Source organism: Malania oleifera, chromosome 12 (genome assembly GCF_029873635.1).
Source record: "Malania oleifera isolate guangnan ecotype guangnan chromosome 12, ASM2987363v1, whole genome shotgun sequence".
Classification (NCBI taxonomy): Eukaryota; Viridiplantae; Streptophyta; class Magnoliopsida; order Santalales; family Ximeniaceae; genus Malania; species Malania oleifera.
Window position 1 is genome coordinate 75,024,249 of NC_080428.1, and position 19,147 is coordinate 75,043,395.

Below are 19,147 nucleotides of genomic sequence, written 5' to 3' on the forward strand. Positions count from 1 at the left end.
ATTTTGGTAAAATGGAAGTGTCCATGAGAGAGAGAGAGAGAGAGAGAGAGAGCGAGAGAGACAGGGACAGAGAGAGAAGTATATAAATGTGAGATTTCCCTGTTGGTATGGTATGGTATGGTATCTTTATATAAAGGATATGATGGTGGCTTTTTCCCTCTGGTAGCTATAGAGTAGATATAGCAGAGAAAGAAATTAAAGGAGAGTGCTAGCTAGTAGCAGTTGCCATGGAAGACCAACTCAGTCCATTGGCTGTCACCCATCTCCTCCAACACACTCTCAGAAGCTTGTGCATCCACGAAAACTCCCAGTGGGTTTATGCTGTCTTCTGGAGGATCTTGCCCAGAAACTATCCTCCACCCAAGTCGGAATCACAAACCCAGATAACATGCATATCCCATTTATATTACATATATACATTTGTCAACAGAAACATTTTTTCATTATTATAAGTCTAATCAAATCCATGATTTAACTATATATGTGTTTCTATATAACTCCATTTGCATTTTCTTAATTTTGATGTAATGATCTAACTATATATAGTGTCATATATCCTTTCTCTTTCTACTAATTAGATGGGATGGCCAAGGAGGAGCATATGACAGGTCTAGAGGAAGCAGGAGGAACTGGTAACTCTATATATATATATATACATCACACTATACTAAAATATGTATGATCATGACTAATTGCCATATGCATCTTAATTGGCGATAGGATATTAGTTTGGGAAGATGGTTTCTGCAATTTTGCTGCCTCATCGACCGCAGCGGAAACCAACCCAGGCGATTGCCCGTCGGGCTCTTCAGGCTATGGTAACTGTGAGTTTCAACCCTTGCAAGGACTGCAACCAGAGCTTTTCTTCAAAATGTCTCATGAAATCTACAACTATGGAGAAGGGTAAGTGAGATGTGAGTAGTGGTTATTATTAAGTGACTACACACACATATATATTGATTCAATTAATATCTATGAGGAATTAAATCAGACAAGTAGTTGATTTGGTTTTGATGAGTGGCTGTGGCTTGCAGTTTGATTGGAAAAGTGGCCGCAGATCACAGTCACAAATGGGTTTATAAGGAACCAAATGAACAAGAAATCAACTTCTTATCTGCATGGCACAACTCTGCTGACTCAGTAAGGGAATCCCATATCTTATATATATATACACACATATATGCTTGCAGTTCTACTGAATTACTAAGTTTGTGATGTGCTTATATTTCATGTTCCATAATTGTTTCTTACATTAGGTTAATGTATGTATTGTAATTTACAGCATCCTAGGACATGGGAAGCCCAGTTCCAATCTGGTATAAAGGTTAGTTAACCATTACATTTTAACATCACCACCCGACTTTTGACCTAACGGCATGCTTGGTTTGAAGAATGGAGTCGGGTAGGAAAGAATTAGAATGAAAAATTGATGAGGAAACATGATGAAATCAATCCATTCCTCTCGATTCCATTCCATTATTCCCTGCGTATGAAACGCACAGAAAGTTTTAATCAGATCTCCATTTTTCTCAATTCATACATTCAATTAAATGTCGCAGACAATAGCCTTGATTGCAGTTAGAGAGGGCGTTGTTCAATTAGGATCTGTTCACAAGGTTGTCTCTCTCTCTCTCTCTCTCTCTCTCTCTCACACACACACACACACACACATTTCCAATTACTAATGTTAGCTCGTTTTCTCATTAATGTTGACACAAAACTATATCTAAGGTGGTTGAAGATCTGAGCTACGTTGTTCTACTAAGAAAGAAGTTCAGCTACATAGAGAGCATCCCCGGCGTGCTCCTGCCGCACCCGTCTTCGGCCGCCTTCCCCTACAAGGTCGACGGCGTAAGCGGCGGGTACGGCATGTCCCCGGAGGAGGCCTGGCATTACCAGTTGGGGCCTCTCGCCAGTAGCCCCCCGCTGGAATTCTACGATCACCCTAATTTCAACACCCCTACTCCACCGTTGATGATGAAGGTGACACCATCCATGAGCAGCTTGGAAGCTCTCCTGTCCAAGCTGCCCTCGGTCGTCCCAGCGGCACCACCTCAGCCGGCGGCGGAGCCTGGATATTACGAGCCATCGCAAGCGATGCAGTTTCTTCCCTGCGATGATCAGAGGCCGGTGGGAGCTGAACAGGTCGCGGCGCAGGAGGAAGGGAATAATATGAATCAATGTGAGTGTGTGGAGGATGGGGAGAAGGAAGTTGGGGAAAGTAGCAGCTGCGTGTCGTGGCAGGGCCGTCGGCGCCGCCACTGCTAGCAGGTTTTTTTTTAGTTAATCATGGTGGAGGGAGATCTGAATGAATGTTGGTAACATGATGAGACGGAATTGGTAATTGAAATTATACAAGAGGCAGAATGCACTGATTGATGATTGATCTCTAATTAAGAAGTTGTAGTATTTATATACATACATACATATATATATATATATATATATATATATTATAACGAATGTGAGGTTATTAGAAGAAGGCTATGATGAGTTTGGATGGCGTAGTTTGATAAATTTTATGTGGGGTGTGCTTGAGTTTGTATTGAGAATTTTTGGATGATGGGACTTGGGTGAGGTTTGGCGGTGGCGGAGCCCCTTCGACCAAACCCATTAACCAGAGAGAATTTTGGGCGGGGGGAGTGGCCTCAAATAATTTAGTTAGGTGATCCACCTTGTAAATAGTAGACGATTTATGGTGATGAAGTAAGTAGATATAAAACAAAGGAATTATAAACCACATTTTTTTATAAAAACAAAAATAGTCAAATCATTTAGTTAGGTGCCAAGACAAGAGGATCCCATGCATATTTTTTATGTCACATTTAAGGTATGCAAGATTTAAATCTTTCCATTTAGTCACTCCTAACTGACCATGTATATGATAGATTTAACAAAATTTATATATAATATTAATGTTATCTTTGATAAGAAAGAAATTATTTTATCTTTAGAGCGGAAGAAATTAAGAAAAGTCCAGCAATGGTAACTTTTGTTTAGTAATTAAGACTACAAACACAATTTAATCTCTAGACTTAAAAAAACATTCCTTAATTCTAATCCTTCTAACAAATACATAAATATCCTGACCATGGGACAAAACCACAAATACACCGAGAACTAAAAACACAACCTCAAGAACACAAAAGAAACAAATTTAAATAAATATGCAAGGCACAATTGCAGAAGCCTAATCAGCCAAGCCTAAAGTTTGTCATTATGTTTTTGCTTCATTTTTTTTTTTTTTTTTTAAGTCATTTTTTAATTAGTTATTTTGTATAAGAGAGCAGTCGTATCCCTTGTGGCCTGTGCCATGAATAACCTCAACTAGCTTTCAACTGGATTTGTTCATAATAACTGAATACAGTAATGGTAATAATTCCCTTCGAAGGTCTTTTTTTCTTTTCTTTTTGTTTTTTCTTTCGTTGCGGCTTACCCTACAATCAGTTGTATTTCTCAAGTGCGCATGCATGAGAGAGAGAGAGAAGAAGTAGTATCCTTCCATGTAGCCAAGGTAAAATTAATTAAAAATTAGCATTCCGTCATTTAACTTTGATGAAGTTTTTACTTCAAACTCAACTTCCGTGAAAAAAAAATATATATATATTTGGCAAGTCTTTTATTCAAAGGCAATTTCAAATTCAAAATCAATTTTCAACTCGCACAAAAGTGTTTATCTGCTAAAAGTGAGTTTTTCAGCTTAACACTTGTGTCCGTAAAAAAAAGGAAACAACGCTGAGTGAGTGCAATACCCAAAGGGGCCAAAACACATCCTTAACAAGTCGGGTGCAGAGAGAAGAGCATGGGATCCAAGTTGAACGGCGAGCAGTTTACAAGCTTGCTTTTTCTGCTCGAATTACATCTTGGTAAACTAGTAAATCCCGACATATTCTGAATATTACACGTAGAATATGATTATAACTTGTACAGATGAACCCAGTAGCCCTCCTGTTAGCTTCCAAGTTCTAAAAAGAAAATGGACATCCGTTCAGACAAATGAGCAAAATTAAAATATAAGCTACTTGTTTAAATAGGAAAGCAAAACAAATCCACCTGACATCCAAATTCCCCAAAATTTTATCCACTCTCCCTACCCATCTCATCATCATGGCAAAACTTAATGAAAAGCTGCAACTTCATTCTTGAAGTGTGTCAGTAGGCTCTCAATGCTCATAACTGAATGGTCCGCCTTATCTCTCACTCGCACACTCACCTGGAAACAACATCAAACCAAATTAGAAATTGATCCAAAAATCAGATCAAAAAATAAATATAATTCATCATGATGCTATGAAACAGAGACCAATAATGGTGTGATACAAATGCAATACAGTGGAGGGGCTAACAAGTCTTGAAAACTTAACATAGAGAATAAGTAGGTGCTTGCATTCATGTCCATGCGTCTATTTTTTGGTTTTGGGGGTGTGGGGTTATTGGGGTGAAAGAATGAAGCATCATTAAGAAAAAGACACTACCAAGAGAAGCATCCACAAAGTACAATACAAACTATATTTATTAAAGCATGAGAAGGGTCGGCTTCTTTCTGGTTTGATCGTTGGTTAGCCTCCGGGTCCCTTTGTGCTAAGGTTCAGGAAATCAGTAACCATAAGCAACAAACTTGAGAATGTTGGGATAGAAATGGGTGGAATGTTGATTTATTAGTGCATCTATTGGGTGAAGATCAGGCTGAGGAAGTAATGAACTCTGCTATTTCTTACAAGGAGAGTCCAGATACAGTAATTTGGGAACCTTCAACAAATGGGAAATTCACCATGGCAAGTACTTGGGAAATTATAAGGGAGCATAAAGAGGAATTCTCAGTTGTAAAATGGATCTAGCATCCTATGTTGCCAAAAAAGGTGTCAATTTGTATGTGAAAGTCTTGGTTCGCTTGTTTTCCGGTTGATACTCATATTAAAAAAGTAGGTATTCAGATGACCTCTCGATGTGATTGTTGTTCAAATGCCAAGATTAAATCTCTAGACTATGTGTTTTGCACCGGATCTTTTACTCAGGAGGTATGGAAAAAAGCAGCAGTGCCGTTGGGTGTTAGTTGTATGGCAACGAGTACTTGGAAAGGCAGAGTTAATGTCTGGTTTAGTTGTGCAAGACGGGCCTCACAGTTAGGCATTTTGGTAGGTCTTATACCTAGTCTCATCATTTGGAGACTCTGGACTCGTTGATGTAGAGCCAGGATGGAATCAATTCATGATTCGGTGAGAACTGTATGGCTTGATATTAAATATTGGCTGAGATCCATTTCCGAAAAGTTAAATAAATGTACACCTGCTTCTTGCACGGATATTGCAGTCCTTCGTGCTTTGGATATTCAAGTAAAAAATGTGGGGGTTCGTCTTCCTCGTGTAGTTAGATGGTGTAAACCTGGGATAGGTTGGGTTAAGTTGAATGTGGATGGGAGCTGTAGAGGTAACCCAGGTAATTGTGATAGTGGAGGCGTGATAAGAGATGAAAAAGATTTATTTAAAGCAGTGTTTTCCTCATTATTGGGTTATGGAACAAATAACATGGCTGAATTGAAGGCGATTATTTTAGGGATTAATCTGTGCAAAGATCTCGGATTTGATCAAGTGAAAATTGCATGTGACTCTCCTTTTTGGTTTAGTGAATAAATTCTGGGAAGTGCTCGGTTTGGAACTTATGGGAATTGTGGGAAGAGCTTATGCTAGCATTGAGAGGCATACAATTCAAAGTGGAACATATTTACAGGAAGGCGAATAAAAGTGCAAATTTCTTTGTCAAACAGGATGAATCTGGTATTTTTCAATCATATAGTTGTCAGGAAGATCTTCCTCAGCAAATCAGGAGAATGATCCGATTGGATTTGTTGGGTTTTTCTTCTTTGCGCGTATGATATTTCGTGTTATCTTCTGGAGTTTTGTTTGTTTTCCACTTATAGTTGTTTAGTTCTTAATTTTTTTTGTTTGATTGCTGGTCTTTGGTTTTTTTGGTTTGCTTTATGTTGGTTAAGTTAGTTTTAGGGTCTTGGAATTAGCTTTTGTTGTCCCAAAGTCTCAAGTTTGGAACCATGGTATTCCTTTGCCATAAGTGAGGGGTTTTCTAATAAATCTGGGAGGTGCTGCCCTTTTTACCAAAAAAAAATTATAAAGCACAAACTATTTACAAAATCTACACTATAATTAAACATCCTCATCATATAAACATAGCAAGCATTCATAGAATATGGCAGTTAAAACAAGCCATATAATTTTATTTTATCAACAATTCTTATTAGATACTTGTACTTCTCCACAAGAAAAGGATGATGTGCTAATATGTTTAATTAACTAGCTATACGGTCGATAATATTTGACACATATAAAGCTAAATACCCATATTTTCAACTATTGAATATGTTTTTATAGCATTCAACACATATCTGAAGTATCCAAGGAGTACTAGCATCCAATATAAGAGTAGGCATACAGCAACTATTTATATCAGTGCACCATAGTTATCAGCAAGCACATGAATAACTAATATTTGCATCAATAAGAAAAAGGAGAGGGGAGGCCTTAGATCAATAGCAAGTTTGCTCCTTTGTGACCGGTTGGTTATGGGTTTGAGTCCAAGGAAACAGTCTCTACATAAAAGTAGGGGTAAGGGCTGTACGGCTGCGTACACTGTAATGACCCTCCCCTTACCATCACAAAGCAAGGAGCCTTGTGGCCCAGGGACACCCTTTAATAGGGAAAAGGAGAAATATAACAGGGTGATGGTCTAGTCTCCACTTTGAATGCTTTACAAGCATTTTTCTTCTTTCCAAGTTTCGAAAGAGATTAAAGGCAAACTACGATGGTGGCATAAATCATCTTTGGAGATGTTCATGTTGTTAAAACCCTTTACCTAAAACCATAAGCTGTTTGGTTGTGGGCCAGCAGTGTATATCAAGCTTTAACAATCGAACACACGTGCAACCCAATTGCACATAGTAAGAGAAACAAACAATAAATAACAGCCATTACGGGAAAGATAAATTGAAAAAACAATAAACACAGACAACAAGACTAAAACCCAGGACCTCCTGGCAACCAAAGCTCTAATACCCTATTCAACAAACATTTTACTTAAAAGTTTAAGCTGTTAGGTTGTGAGCCAAATGTATATCAAGCTTTAACACCTATGAAGAAAGAAAACATTTTGAGAAAAATCAAGGATCTAGACGTCAAAGAAATTTCTCAAGGCCTTAATGCTGAAGACACAGCCAGAAGGATCCTCTAGCAAAAGGAATTACCTGCTATCATAAATATGGAAGAAATTGCCTGGAGATAAAAGTTAGGGCCTTATAGCTAGAGACTGAGACCATTAACACCAAATTCTTCCATTTGACAGCCAATTCTCGTAAGAGACCCAACACCTTGAGCTTGAACAGAGTCGTTACTAATGGAGAAACTTTTGATGAAAGCAGGGACATCAAAGAAGGTATTTGCAAGTTCAATAAAACCCTTTACTCTGACCTTTCTACTTGGAGATCACAAGTTAACAGATTAAATTTCAGCAGAATCTGCACCTCTACAGCTAGGTGGCTGGAACATCCTTTTTAAGTGAGGAAGAAATTCAGTGCCATGAAAACTGCAACGTTGACAAAGCTCCAGGCCCTTACAACTTCACAATGGCATTTTTCCAAGCAAATTGAGTTGTTCTTAAAGCTTATATTATCAAGGTCCTCGTAAGAGTTCCATTTCACAGGCAGATTTTTGGACAGCATGAATTCTACCCTTGTTGCTTTGGTCCCTAAGAAGACGGGCACTGTTAACAAAGATTTTCACCCAACTAGTTTGGTGGGCAATGTCTACAAGCTTTTATCCGTCGTTCTTGCCTCAAGATTGAAAAAAGCAATCTCTGGGGTCTTAGGACAGCACCCGCATTCCTTTGTTGAAGCAAGGCATATCATGGATGCTGCCCTTATTGCTTCAGCAAATTGAGGATAGTTGCTCCAGAATGGGAAAGGGAGTCGTATGCAAACTTGATGTGGATAGAGCTTTTCACCATATTTGTTGGGAATGGATTTTGAGAGCTAATGGTGCAAATGGATTGCACAGTGCATCTGCAGTACATCACCATGTCGATGCCATAAAGTCTCTTTAATGGCTGCCCCTCAAGCTTCATCCACCCCTTCTAAAGGGATTACAACAAGGAGATACCCTATCTCCATTACTTTCAATCATTTTCATGGAGGTCCTAAGTCCCTTGCTGCAAAATTCCATGAGAACAAGACTCTTAAAAAGGCTGAAAATGGAATGAAATTTAACGGGAAGGATCAAGAGGTCATTTATGAGCAAGATTTAAGACATTTGGCAATCATCATGGTTACCATATGTGTAGACTAATTTCAGTAAATTACATTTAATTATGTATTTTTCAGCATTCAGTGATTTGCAATCATGTCTCATTAATTAGGGTTTTTTTATATTCTTTCCAAAATTATTTTTCCACATTTAGGAATTTGCTATAACTTCTCAAATTGTTTTCCCTTATTTAGTATTATGGAAAATCCATACGAACGCTTGATGTGTAACCATGAGAAGCAGATTGGAATATTGAGCATTGAGCGCCAAATTCTGTCTTCAGTTTCTCTTTTTTAAATTCCTAAATTTTCCTATCCCTTTCTCTAATTTTCCTGCATCCTTCTCTTGCGCCAATTGGTCCAACATCAATTTGGTATCCTCATCTCAAACCTTCCTCACTACCACATCAAACCAGCATCCAACACTGCCAACCATTATTCACCACCCTGCATTAGAAATGGAAACTAAGAGTTTCACACTTCTTTACAGATGATACCATGATATCAATTTCTCTGTGATCTTTATTTTTTTTTATAGCAAAGGAAGAGATTTCACTAATAGATTAAGAATTTACAAAAGGAGAAGACATCTCCCAACAAAAAAAACCAGAAGAAAAAATTAAAAAACAACAAAAGAAAAAAAAAATCAAGCCATCAAATTACTCAAATCACACTGAAATACCCAAACCCAACACACTACAATGAGGCCAAATAGTTAATCTTTTCCCAAACCAGCAGCTAATTCAATTTCTTCCCCAAAAATATCCCAACTATAACCCCCATAACACTGCAAATAAACGACATTTCCATAATGCAGCCCTATCCTTCCTCCTTCCAAACCCATAAGTGAAATAGCCAAGTTCCTCCACCGATTCTGGGCAAACCCAACTGTCTCTCAAAACATCAAATTACTTGATCCATACCCTCCAATCAAAATCACAACACAAAAAAAGATGACATGCTAATCTCTAGATTATTATAACAAAGCACACAAACATCTGCAGGAAGTGCCTTCAATGGTCTCCTAATCTGCAACAAGTTATTGGTATTAATTCTATTAAGCACAACCAATCAAATAAAAGCCATAATTTTAGGGGTACTTTTTCAGCATTCCAAATAATAGAAAAAGGAAAAGAGGAATTGGAACAGGTCAAGAACCCATAAAATGATTTAAAAGAATAAACCCCTGAATGATCCAATGAACAAGAATGAAAATTCCCTCTAGAAGACAGATAACAATTAAATAAAATCAAGAAGGTTAGCTCAACCAATTATCTATCATAAAGAGGTCTTCCGAAATGAAAATCCCAAGAAGCCAAAGGACTATACAAATCACCAGAAAATAAAGAAATAACGCTGTTCTGCCCTTAGCTCAAACGGAAGAGAAAAGGAAAAGATGGACTTAGAAAGCCACCTAGAGACGCTTTATGCCCAATCATTCTGGATAACGCTAGCATCCTCTGTATTACCGCGGCTACTGGCACAGAGTTAGCCGATGCTTATTCCCCAGATACTATCATTGCTTCTTCTCCGGGAAAAGAAGTTCACGACCCATGGACCTTCTACCTCCACGCGGCATTGCTCCATCAGGCTTTCGCCCATTGCGGAAAATTCCCTACTGCTGCCCCCCATATGAGAGCCCCTCCCCACCACAAGTTTAGTATGAGGAATGAATAAGGGATAAATCTGAGATAGATCTCCACAGACTCGCCAAAAAACATCTAAAACTAGCACTAACATCCCACCCATTCTTACTAAATGCAAACTTGTAATAACTCTATGTCAAAGGGAAGAATATTCTAAAGGAGAATGACACAGCCATTTAGCTAAGAGAGCGATGTTTTAGTCACCAGCTTTCCAATACCTAGCCCATCCTCCAATTTAGACCTACAGACCATATCCCAACTCACTAAATGACCCTACGACCCCAACTTTAGACCACAAGAAATCTCTCATAAATTTCTAAATCTCACTAGCAATCCCCACTAAAATCTTAAAAATAGATACATAATACAATGGGATACTAGATAAACAAATTTCAATAAGAGTGATTCTACCCTCAAGAAAGAGAGCCCCTTTCCAACCATCTAAACTCTTCACCGCCTTTTCCACTATCGGATTCCAAAAATTCACAGATCTAGGATTACCCCTAAATATGTCAAAGGTCCAATCCAATGAACCACACCCCACATCAAAGGACAACTCCCTAGCACGTTCATTAGGCACATTTATAGCTGCAAAACCACTCTTCCCCATGTTAATCTTGCACCCAAAAATGCTCTCAAAAACATGGAGAATAGCCAAAATACTCCTAAAAGAAAGGATACGATCATCTAAAAAGGAAAGGGCATCTTCAGCAAACTGAAGGTGTGAAACCACCACTCTCTCTCCATTGCCAATTCTTTAACCTTTCTATTAACCAATTACCGAAGTGAAAATCAATTTGGGAAAGATAGAACTTATCTCCTTAGAGTATGTGAACCATGACACTCTCTTGGCTGTTGTCATTAGCTGCAGTTTGGGGAATTTTCCTTTGAACTACCTTGGTCTCCCCTTTGGTGCATAGTTTGAGGGAGAAAAGGATTTTAGAATATATTGTTGGAAGATTTAGAGAAAGATAATAGGTTATTTGGAAGCATAATTCTCTCTCTAGAGGTTGGATACTCACTCTCATCAAAAGCACCCTCTATAACCTCCCAGTTTACTTCATGTCCCTCTTCCCTATTCCTTGCTCTATCCTAAAAGATTATAAGACATTCAAAAAATAATTTCTTTGGGGAAATATAAGGAAAGGTTTTCAAGTTCCATTGTTTAAGTGGGATACTTTTCAACAACCAATCCCAAGAGGTGGATAGGGTATCAAATCTCTCACACTTTTCAACAAGGTCCTTCTTGCTAAATGTCTGTGGAGATTCATGAACAAGAAGAGAGTTACCATGGAGAAGGATTATCGCCTTAAAAGTATGATATCTCAATGCGCAGGCATTCAAAGAGCCCAAGCAATTCAATTGGGTAAGTATTTGGAAGTCAATTATAGAGTAGGCGGATTTCTTCACATCATCCACATCCATATCAGAAATGGGAAAAATATTTCCTTTTGGCATGACAACTGGTGTAGCTCATCTCCTCTAAGTTCCCAATTTCCTGCTATTTTCAATCTTTCCTGCAACAAAGATGCTTTGGTGAGTAAGTATGTTGACCATTCCTCCAATGAGACAGCTTGGAACATCCACTTTGTATGAATAATCTCAATTCTTTTGCTGATTTTTACAACTATATTTACCCAAATGACCCCAATTGGACCAATCCAGATACCATTATGGAAACTCACAAAAAATGGCTACTTCATGGTCAGTTCCTTCTAAAAGCAGCTAGACAGCCCTATGGAAGACTATTTGAGAAGCTCATGCCAATCAAAGTTGCTTTTTTTTTCTTGGAGGCAACTTTGGGGAAAGTCCTCACTCTCAATATGCCTTCATATAAGGGGCTTCACTTTGGGAGTTTGGCCAATAAATGCCTGCTGAACAAAGAAGATATTGAAACTGTAGACTGCTTACTACTCCACTGACCCTGGACCAGAATTTTTCAGAATCTGGTGACTGCTCTTGCCGGACGGCATACTATGTGCTACATTTGTTGAGTAGAGAGCTCCAAAGAAAGTAAGATCATCATGCCTCATCAGCTACCATGATCTATCATTCATTTTATTTGATTGCTTATGAATTTTCTAATATCTATGATCCTATTTTCCTAGCACAACATATTCAAATGTTATAAGTGCAATAGTCCAAATATTTTATTGATTTCGAAATTCATGCCCATGTAGCTATGCAGCACAAAATGCACTATAACAGATACCAAGTAACAATAGGCCAAGCATGAAGTAATAATTAAAAGACTCTATAACAAAACTACGAGAATCCATATATTACACCAAGAAAGCACAAGACTAAATGAGAATTCAACTAATATGTATAACTGAAACCTGTCCAGTGTTGGCCTCCTCCTCACCAACAACCAATATATAATTGTACTGTGCCAATTGAGCTTCCCGCACCTGCACGAAGTTAAAACAAGAAGCAAATGAGCAGTAGCCTTTTTTTCTTGGGGATTAGGGTATCAATGTTTAGGAACTGCACTGGGAAGATATCATTTTTCAAAGAAGAAACACTACTTAAGAAAAAAATCAGGCACAAAAATTGAACCAATTCTAATGTTCCAATTTGAAGTCCACCATCACATGAAAACAGAACATAATAGAACTAGAAACAGTGACAAGATACTGATGCTAGCTCAATCCTGACATCAAGGAATCTGTGACCCTCAAATGAAGCTTGAACGTAATTGAAACCACAGATTCCTACCAATTATTTATACAATGAGATCCAACCCACCCTGTGGTCTCAATAGACCAGATCAAAGAAAGCATCATAATCAAATAACAGAGAAGTGAGTTGTCAATCCACCTTTTTCTGGATCTTTCTATCAGTTGTATCCACATCAACATGATAACCAGCTTCATGAATCTGGTCCCGTACCTACAAAAAAATAATAATAATAAAAATAAAAATAAAAAGAGGATAAGAACACAATGGTATTCCCTGATTTCAAGATTGCAAATACAGAAAGAAAACTAAGGAAAAAAATTAACTCATGGACGATTTAAAGGTATCCTAGTCATTGTTCTCAATTCTTTTATATTCTCTCATGCATTTAAAAAAAATTACAACTCAAAATTATTAAAAAAAGCATCTCTCAAATGTACCCAAAAAGAAAACATCAATAAAAAATTAAGAACCAAAACCAGAATTGACTAATTCTTCATTGGTAAATTCTAAATACAGAACTTAAATGTTATTGCCATCCCCTAGACATTCACATCTACTTCAAAATATGCTGAACAAATAAATTAATTAAAAAATAGTGTAACAATCAGATAAACAAGAATAATTCATTAATGAAGAGTGAAGACAACTTTGTTCATCAGTATACAAGAAAATTCAGTACGAAAGAGTCCAAGCAAATTTTGATAGTCACACGTGTAGATGAAGGTCATAGATACACACACATGTGAACGTAGGAGCCTTGTGGACTGCATGTTACACAAATACACACACACATGAAAGTAAAAGTATAGATATTCAATGTTGCAGCATTTAGCACACAAACAAGAATCCATCACTAAGACCAAGCAAATATTCATTTCCAATGAGAAAACCATGGGACTATTGCGTCCTTAACATTACAATCTGTTGGAACAACCCGTCTACTTACTGGACATCCTCTTATCTCTACAACAGCCTGCAGTTCAATAAGTCACTTTACTGCCACATATTTATTGGCGTCCATTCATTTTTTCCCTCAGTGCCACCATAAATCCCTAATCATATGCTACTAAAGAAATTAACTACAACCACCATAAGAAAAGATAAATAGACAAAAACGCAAACAGGGCTACATTCTCTTGCTTCATTTTTGCCTATCAACATTATTTATGGTCTCCCTTGTTAAACTGGATTTTGTCAAACTTATTCATTTTGCCTATCATAGTTGTTCTCCCATGCTGATTTAAATTATGTTAGCTCTTTTTGGATGCCCTGAGCCAATTGTGTTTTTTCCCCTTTTTTTTATCCTCATCTTTATGACATCATCTGTATCAGTTAGGCGACTTTTTGTTATTAAAGAATAACATTTTTCCTCTGCAGCACATTTCAACCATCTTAATTATTCTTCTTTCATCTATCTCAACTGCTATCCCTACATAAGAACTCTTTTTTTTGGATGAGAAAAATAAGTTTAAAAAAAATAACCATGAAAGATGAAACCATTGAGCAATGATTAAAAAAATAAACCCAAACAGCAGTGTAGTCCCTGGTTTCATTCAACTACAAAACTGATCATCCATATTAAAAAGGGGGAAGGTGGGAATATAACATAGACAATTAACATATCAATATATATATATAAAATAGAAAATCCATTAGAAATCTCTCAAAAAGTTGTTTGACTTGTAACAAGAAAAATTAAATCTACACTTACACGATTCCTAATATGAGCCATACAATTGTCTCATAAGCAATGGAAACCATATGAATAAAATAATATCAATGAGTGATGCTGGAGCCACTACTTAAACGCAATGATATTTTAAAATATTTCCATGGGAAACGTGATTAGCGAAAAGCTTTGAATGAAACTAAATGATTGTGTCCTAGTGCTTCAAAAGCTGCAAATGCAGCTACACTTAGTAGCAATCATCCTCTTCATTCAGACAAAGACATCTTAAAAAGTTTCTTAATGCACACAGCAAAAAGTAGTAAGCGTCAAGCTTCACCAACTATCCACTCCTAAGGCAACATAATATAATCTATTTCCTAAGTCTTCCAACAAAAATTGAAAACTTCATCAAGCAGTTCAATGAATAGCTGCAGCTCACCAAGCTTCATCCATAATTTTCTTCCAGTCTGCTAGAACCTCTTCACCAGAAATTATTTCAACTGATTATATAGTCGATGAATCACCATATACATCTTCCTGTCAAGCAATAGTATTTCAAGCTTCACTCCATTTGCATACTCTTAACCTGCCAAGCTCTCTTTTTGAGCCCTTACTACTTATCACTATAATTTTGGGGTTGGTCCCCCATACCATCCCTGTAGCTATAATGTTTTTATGCCCTCAGCTCTTGGCAGGAAACACCTAAAATGTCCAGATTTTTCAGCACCATCACCTTCTGATCTCTCCTCAGCATTGATCAAAGCCCCAAATATCACCTAGTCAGCCCCAACATATGTATTACATTTCCCATATTATGGCACCCGCTCAAGGTACACAGCATGTGAATCCTGGTTTTGATATCAACCTCAAGGCAGTGGAATGAGAAAAACTATCAACAGTGACAAAATAAGCATCAGAATGAGCAACAATCAATAAAGAGAATTAATAACAACACATCTGCCCTATTTAATTTATTTCAGTTCTTCCAATTCCAAGTTCCAACACGAAAATAGCAATCCACATATATGCTAATAATAACTGAGGACCCTACAAACCCCTAAAGTGAACCATTAGAGCATAATCACAAACAAATGTTTTTTTTTTTCTTGTTTACATCACAAAAATCAATAAGTGAATGTTCATCAAGACCCTTAATATCTCATTAACATGAAGTAACCTAAAAGCAATCCCTCTATATTCAGACTGTTGAGACATTGTCAAACGCAGGCATAAGTGGCCGAACAAGGGGAGGAGACTTGGGGGGGGGGGGGGGGTGTGGGCGGGGGGGTGACGTTCGCACACAAGTGGGCTGCATCAGTCTTTGATGATTGAAATGAGTGAAATCACAAAGCAAACAAAGTGTCCAAAAGCATTAGTGAATAAGATTTTAGACTTCCAAAGTGAGCGGTCAAATTTTTGAGGAAGTGACCAATATTGAGGAAGGTCAGGAGAAAACATAGAAAAGTTACCTGCATAGCATATGACTGAGACTTCTCTGACACGGGGCAAACAATTGCTTGCCGTGGACTAAGCCAGAAAGGCCATTTTCCCTTGTAATGTTCCAAAAGTATTGCAAACATGCGCTCAACAGAACCTAATATGGCTCGATGTATCATGACAGGTCTCTCCCTCTTAGCTTCATCCTCTGCTGAGTAAGAGAGATTGAAACGAGAAGGAAGCTGAAAATCCAGCTGCAAAAACAGGTATTCATCAATTATATTATACTTCCATAATGCTAAAGACAATAGCACGAAAAGGGAGAAAAAAGATAAAACATTATCAATATTACATACCTGCAATGTCGCACACTGGAACTTTCTCTTTAATGCGTCAGAAACACTGATATCTATCTTTGGGCCATAAAATGCACCATCACCTTCATCCACCTGCATAATACAACTCAGCAAGCAGTCAAGCACATAACAGGAAAGGAAGACATGCACAATATTGCCTAACAAAAGAAACCCATAGACGTGACAAGCAATGACGTAATAATCGCAGCAGATGTTAGTGTATCTCAAATCATGAAAGGATTTTTCTCATAAATAATAGAAAGAGATCATCCTAGCAAAAACAATTCAAACACCACAGGGCAGCCCACCATCAAGTATGAAGCTCCACCACACCTAAACCTCAATTTGTTAAACCACATATGGACCAAGTTGCTAAAGTAAGATGAAATTTTCTGAAAGAACAACATAGATTTTTGTTGGCACTCAAATATTTTACAAATTATCAATGGCTTTCATTTGAGAGACAGCATGAATTGGATAAAGCAGCCAAAAAATATACATTCACTAATAACTAAATTCTTTTCTAATAGGGACATGCTGTCTCATTTTCTAGGTGCACCACTGCTCCCAACTCACATGCAGGTTGAAATCATTTGTCGAAATGTGGTCTCCTCTAATGATTCAAAGTGCAATTTTTGGTTAGTAGGTGGAGGAAAAACAAAAGAAAGTTGCAATGAGACAAAAACGATAAAATTAACTAGAGAAACTGATTTTACTAGAAATGCTTGCACCCAATATTTCAACCAATTTAAAAGGCTTGAACTTAGTCTGCGTTCCACTTGGTCAAAATTTTAAATTAAACTTAAACATGATCTTTTGAGCTTGGACATCACTTCATCCATACTGAAACTTGGGCTAGCCATAGCACAATGACACAATAGCCACACCAACATGGCGGGTGCAAAAATTCCCCAATGCAAAGTTAAAGACCTATTTTGCAATGATTTAAGCATTTCAGAAATATAATGCAGAACACATTGCAACCAAGTTGTCTCAACTCCCTTCAAATCAATTCTTAAATTAAGAGAAAAACCTACATATCATTTCATTAAAATGACCTGCTTTCAAGAACAATATTTTGAATGTGTTCTCAAAAACATCCTACCACACATTTTTCCTGGATCCATTTTGTTTATTGCATTTTTGAAAACAGAAAATCATTTTTGAAAGACAAATAAGCTCTAAAACTAAACTATGCAAACAAGGTGAGTGACAAATACTAATACAAGCTAGGAACAGGCATTTAAGTAATAAGTATTGCGCCAAATAGAAATAACAGTTTGTTGAAAACTGAGGTCAAACAAGTTTTTTTGGGGTAATAAGAGAAATTGTCTTCAGAAAGAAGAAGAGATAGCAACCTAAATGAGGACAAGAAATCAAATCCTCATGAGAAAACAAAAACTAAAAAAGAAAAAAAATAAAAATTTAATAAGAAAAACAACTAGATAAGTAAGCCCCTCTTGATATAAAAAGGATTCTAATTCTACCTATTCCAATCATCCTTTCATCCTTAAAAAAAAGGTGGGGGGGGGGGGGGGGGGGAAAGAAATCATTACAAAACCCATAAAAAAACAAACAAATAAACCTTAGCAAATCACACTAAATATGTCTAATCTACTATGGATTAAACGAATTAGGTGACAACCATAAATCCTGTTAAATTTAGTTGCTAAAGAATACACATTCAGTTTGTAAAAAAAATGGAAGAAATAAAAGCCAGACTTGTTTTTTCTGTTCCATGCACAAGCAAGGAATCTTCACTTGTTTATGATAATAATCCAAAGATTATTCTTTTAAAACTTAATAGAAATATTTTAAACTAGAAAGAGAATATTCAAGAGAAGAAAGGAATTTCCATTAGAAAGAATAAATCAAAATAAAAATGAAAGACTAAATCTGAAGTCTTCGACTCCCGATGGCTGTCAGCACCAGCATCCCAGTTTGGCACAGAAATTCAGGCAAATCACATGAAACAAAAGACAGATACCATCATAACGCAAAAAGTGCATATCCCAAAATCAATATAAAATGATGAAACAGAACAAAAGAAAACAAACACAAGAACCACAAAACTGGAGTTCCCAATAACTGAAACGCATCCAAGGTAATTTAGATTGTATCACCAAAATGCTGAGAGATTCAGATTTTTTTTAAAGAATGCAAATCTTACAATCTATTAAGGAAGAAGTGCAAAACCAAGGTTTTAGAAACAGAAGCAGCAATTAAAAAAAAAACTTGCAGCAAGCATAAAATTGAGTTCTACAAAAGGGATAAAATAATATTTCAGCTCGTTTTATAACTGAAGGGGCACCACCAATTGGAAAAAATAAAAGCCAAATACGATTAAGAACACTATAGAAGTGCATATTGCAAGTATTTTTATTTAGAAATATATACAGAAATTTTCAAATAAAAAAAAATGAGAGGTGCAGATATGTGAAACTACCTGCCATGGCTTTCCAAACTCATTTAATGCTTCAGCAAGTGCAACCTCAGCTTTTTCCCATGTTGCTAAATCCCCGAGGTATTTCTCTGGCCTCTACATTATGAAACACATAATAAAAATTCATCAGCCTTTTGTGCTATACATTTATATCTTAAACAAAATAGCTAGAATAAGATCGTGGTAAAGAGAAACAATTAAATTGACCATGGATGCCCAAAGGAATAGGTCCTTAAAACTAATAAAAATTCATCAACCTTTAGTGCTATATATTTACATCTTAAAACAAAATAACTAGAATAGGATCCAAGGTAAAGAGAAACAATTAGATTGACCATAGGGTCCCTAAAACTATGTTGTGATTGGGAAGTAAACCACCCAGATATAAGGATTACTCTTAACCAATGTTTTAGGCATAGGCGTAAGGCGAGGCATTCTAACCCTCAAAAGGCAAGGCGTAAGCCTCAAGGCGTTGGGCGTAAGCCTTTTGAGAATTTGTTTTTTAAGATCAAAATTTGTTAAAAAAATTATATATATTTAAAATAAAGTAAAAATTGAGAAAATCACAAATACCATGTAAAAAAGAAAAACTAGATGTACTTCGCAAAA

At 36.8% G+C, this 19,147-nt stretch overlaps 2 protein-coding genes across 3 annotated transcripts in view; one reads left to right on the top strand and one right to left on the bottom strand.

Moving 5' to 3' along the window:
• The first annotated feature begins 227 nt into the window (after positions 1-227).
• Positions 228-2,268, top strand: LOC131144013 (protein RICE SALT SENSITIVE 3-like). Its single transcript, XM_058092355.1, has 7 exons — positions 228-364; positions 579-632; positions 721-903; positions 1,035-1,140; positions 1,283-1,324; positions 1,560-1,616; positions 1,732-2,268. The coding sequence occupies exons 1-7, from the start codon at positions 228-230 to the stop codon at positions 2,266-2,268; spliced, it is 1,116 nt and encodes a 371-aa protein (XP_057948338.1).
• A 1,472-nt stretch (positions 2,269-3,740) lies between these two features.
• The window catches only part of LOC131144332 (threonine--tRNA ligase, mitochondrial 1), a 44,680-nt gene continuing 29,273 nt past the window's right edge, over positions 3,741-19,147 (bottom strand). The window contains exons 15-21 of one of the 2 annotated variants that reach the window (XR_009133780.1): positions 18,542-18,634; positions 16,096-16,188; positions 15,772-15,993; positions 12,772-12,843; positions 12,291-12,362; positions 4,054-4,213; positions 3,741-3,965 (exon numbers count right to left, since the gene is read on the bottom strand). Coding sequence is in view for 1 of the 2 variants with exons in the window: in XM_058092905.1 (XP_057948888.1) it covers positions 4,118-4,213; positions 12,291-12,362; positions 12,772-12,843; positions 15,772-15,993; positions 16,096-16,188; positions 18,542-18,634 (648 nt within the window). In the remaining variant the exon portion in view is untranslated. Of the gene's footprint in view, positions 4,214-12,290; positions 12,363-12,771; positions 12,844-15,771; positions 15,994-16,095; positions 16,189-18,541; positions 18,635-19,147 lie in introns of both variants that reach the window. The other variant, XM_058092905.1, reaches the window with a different exon arrangement.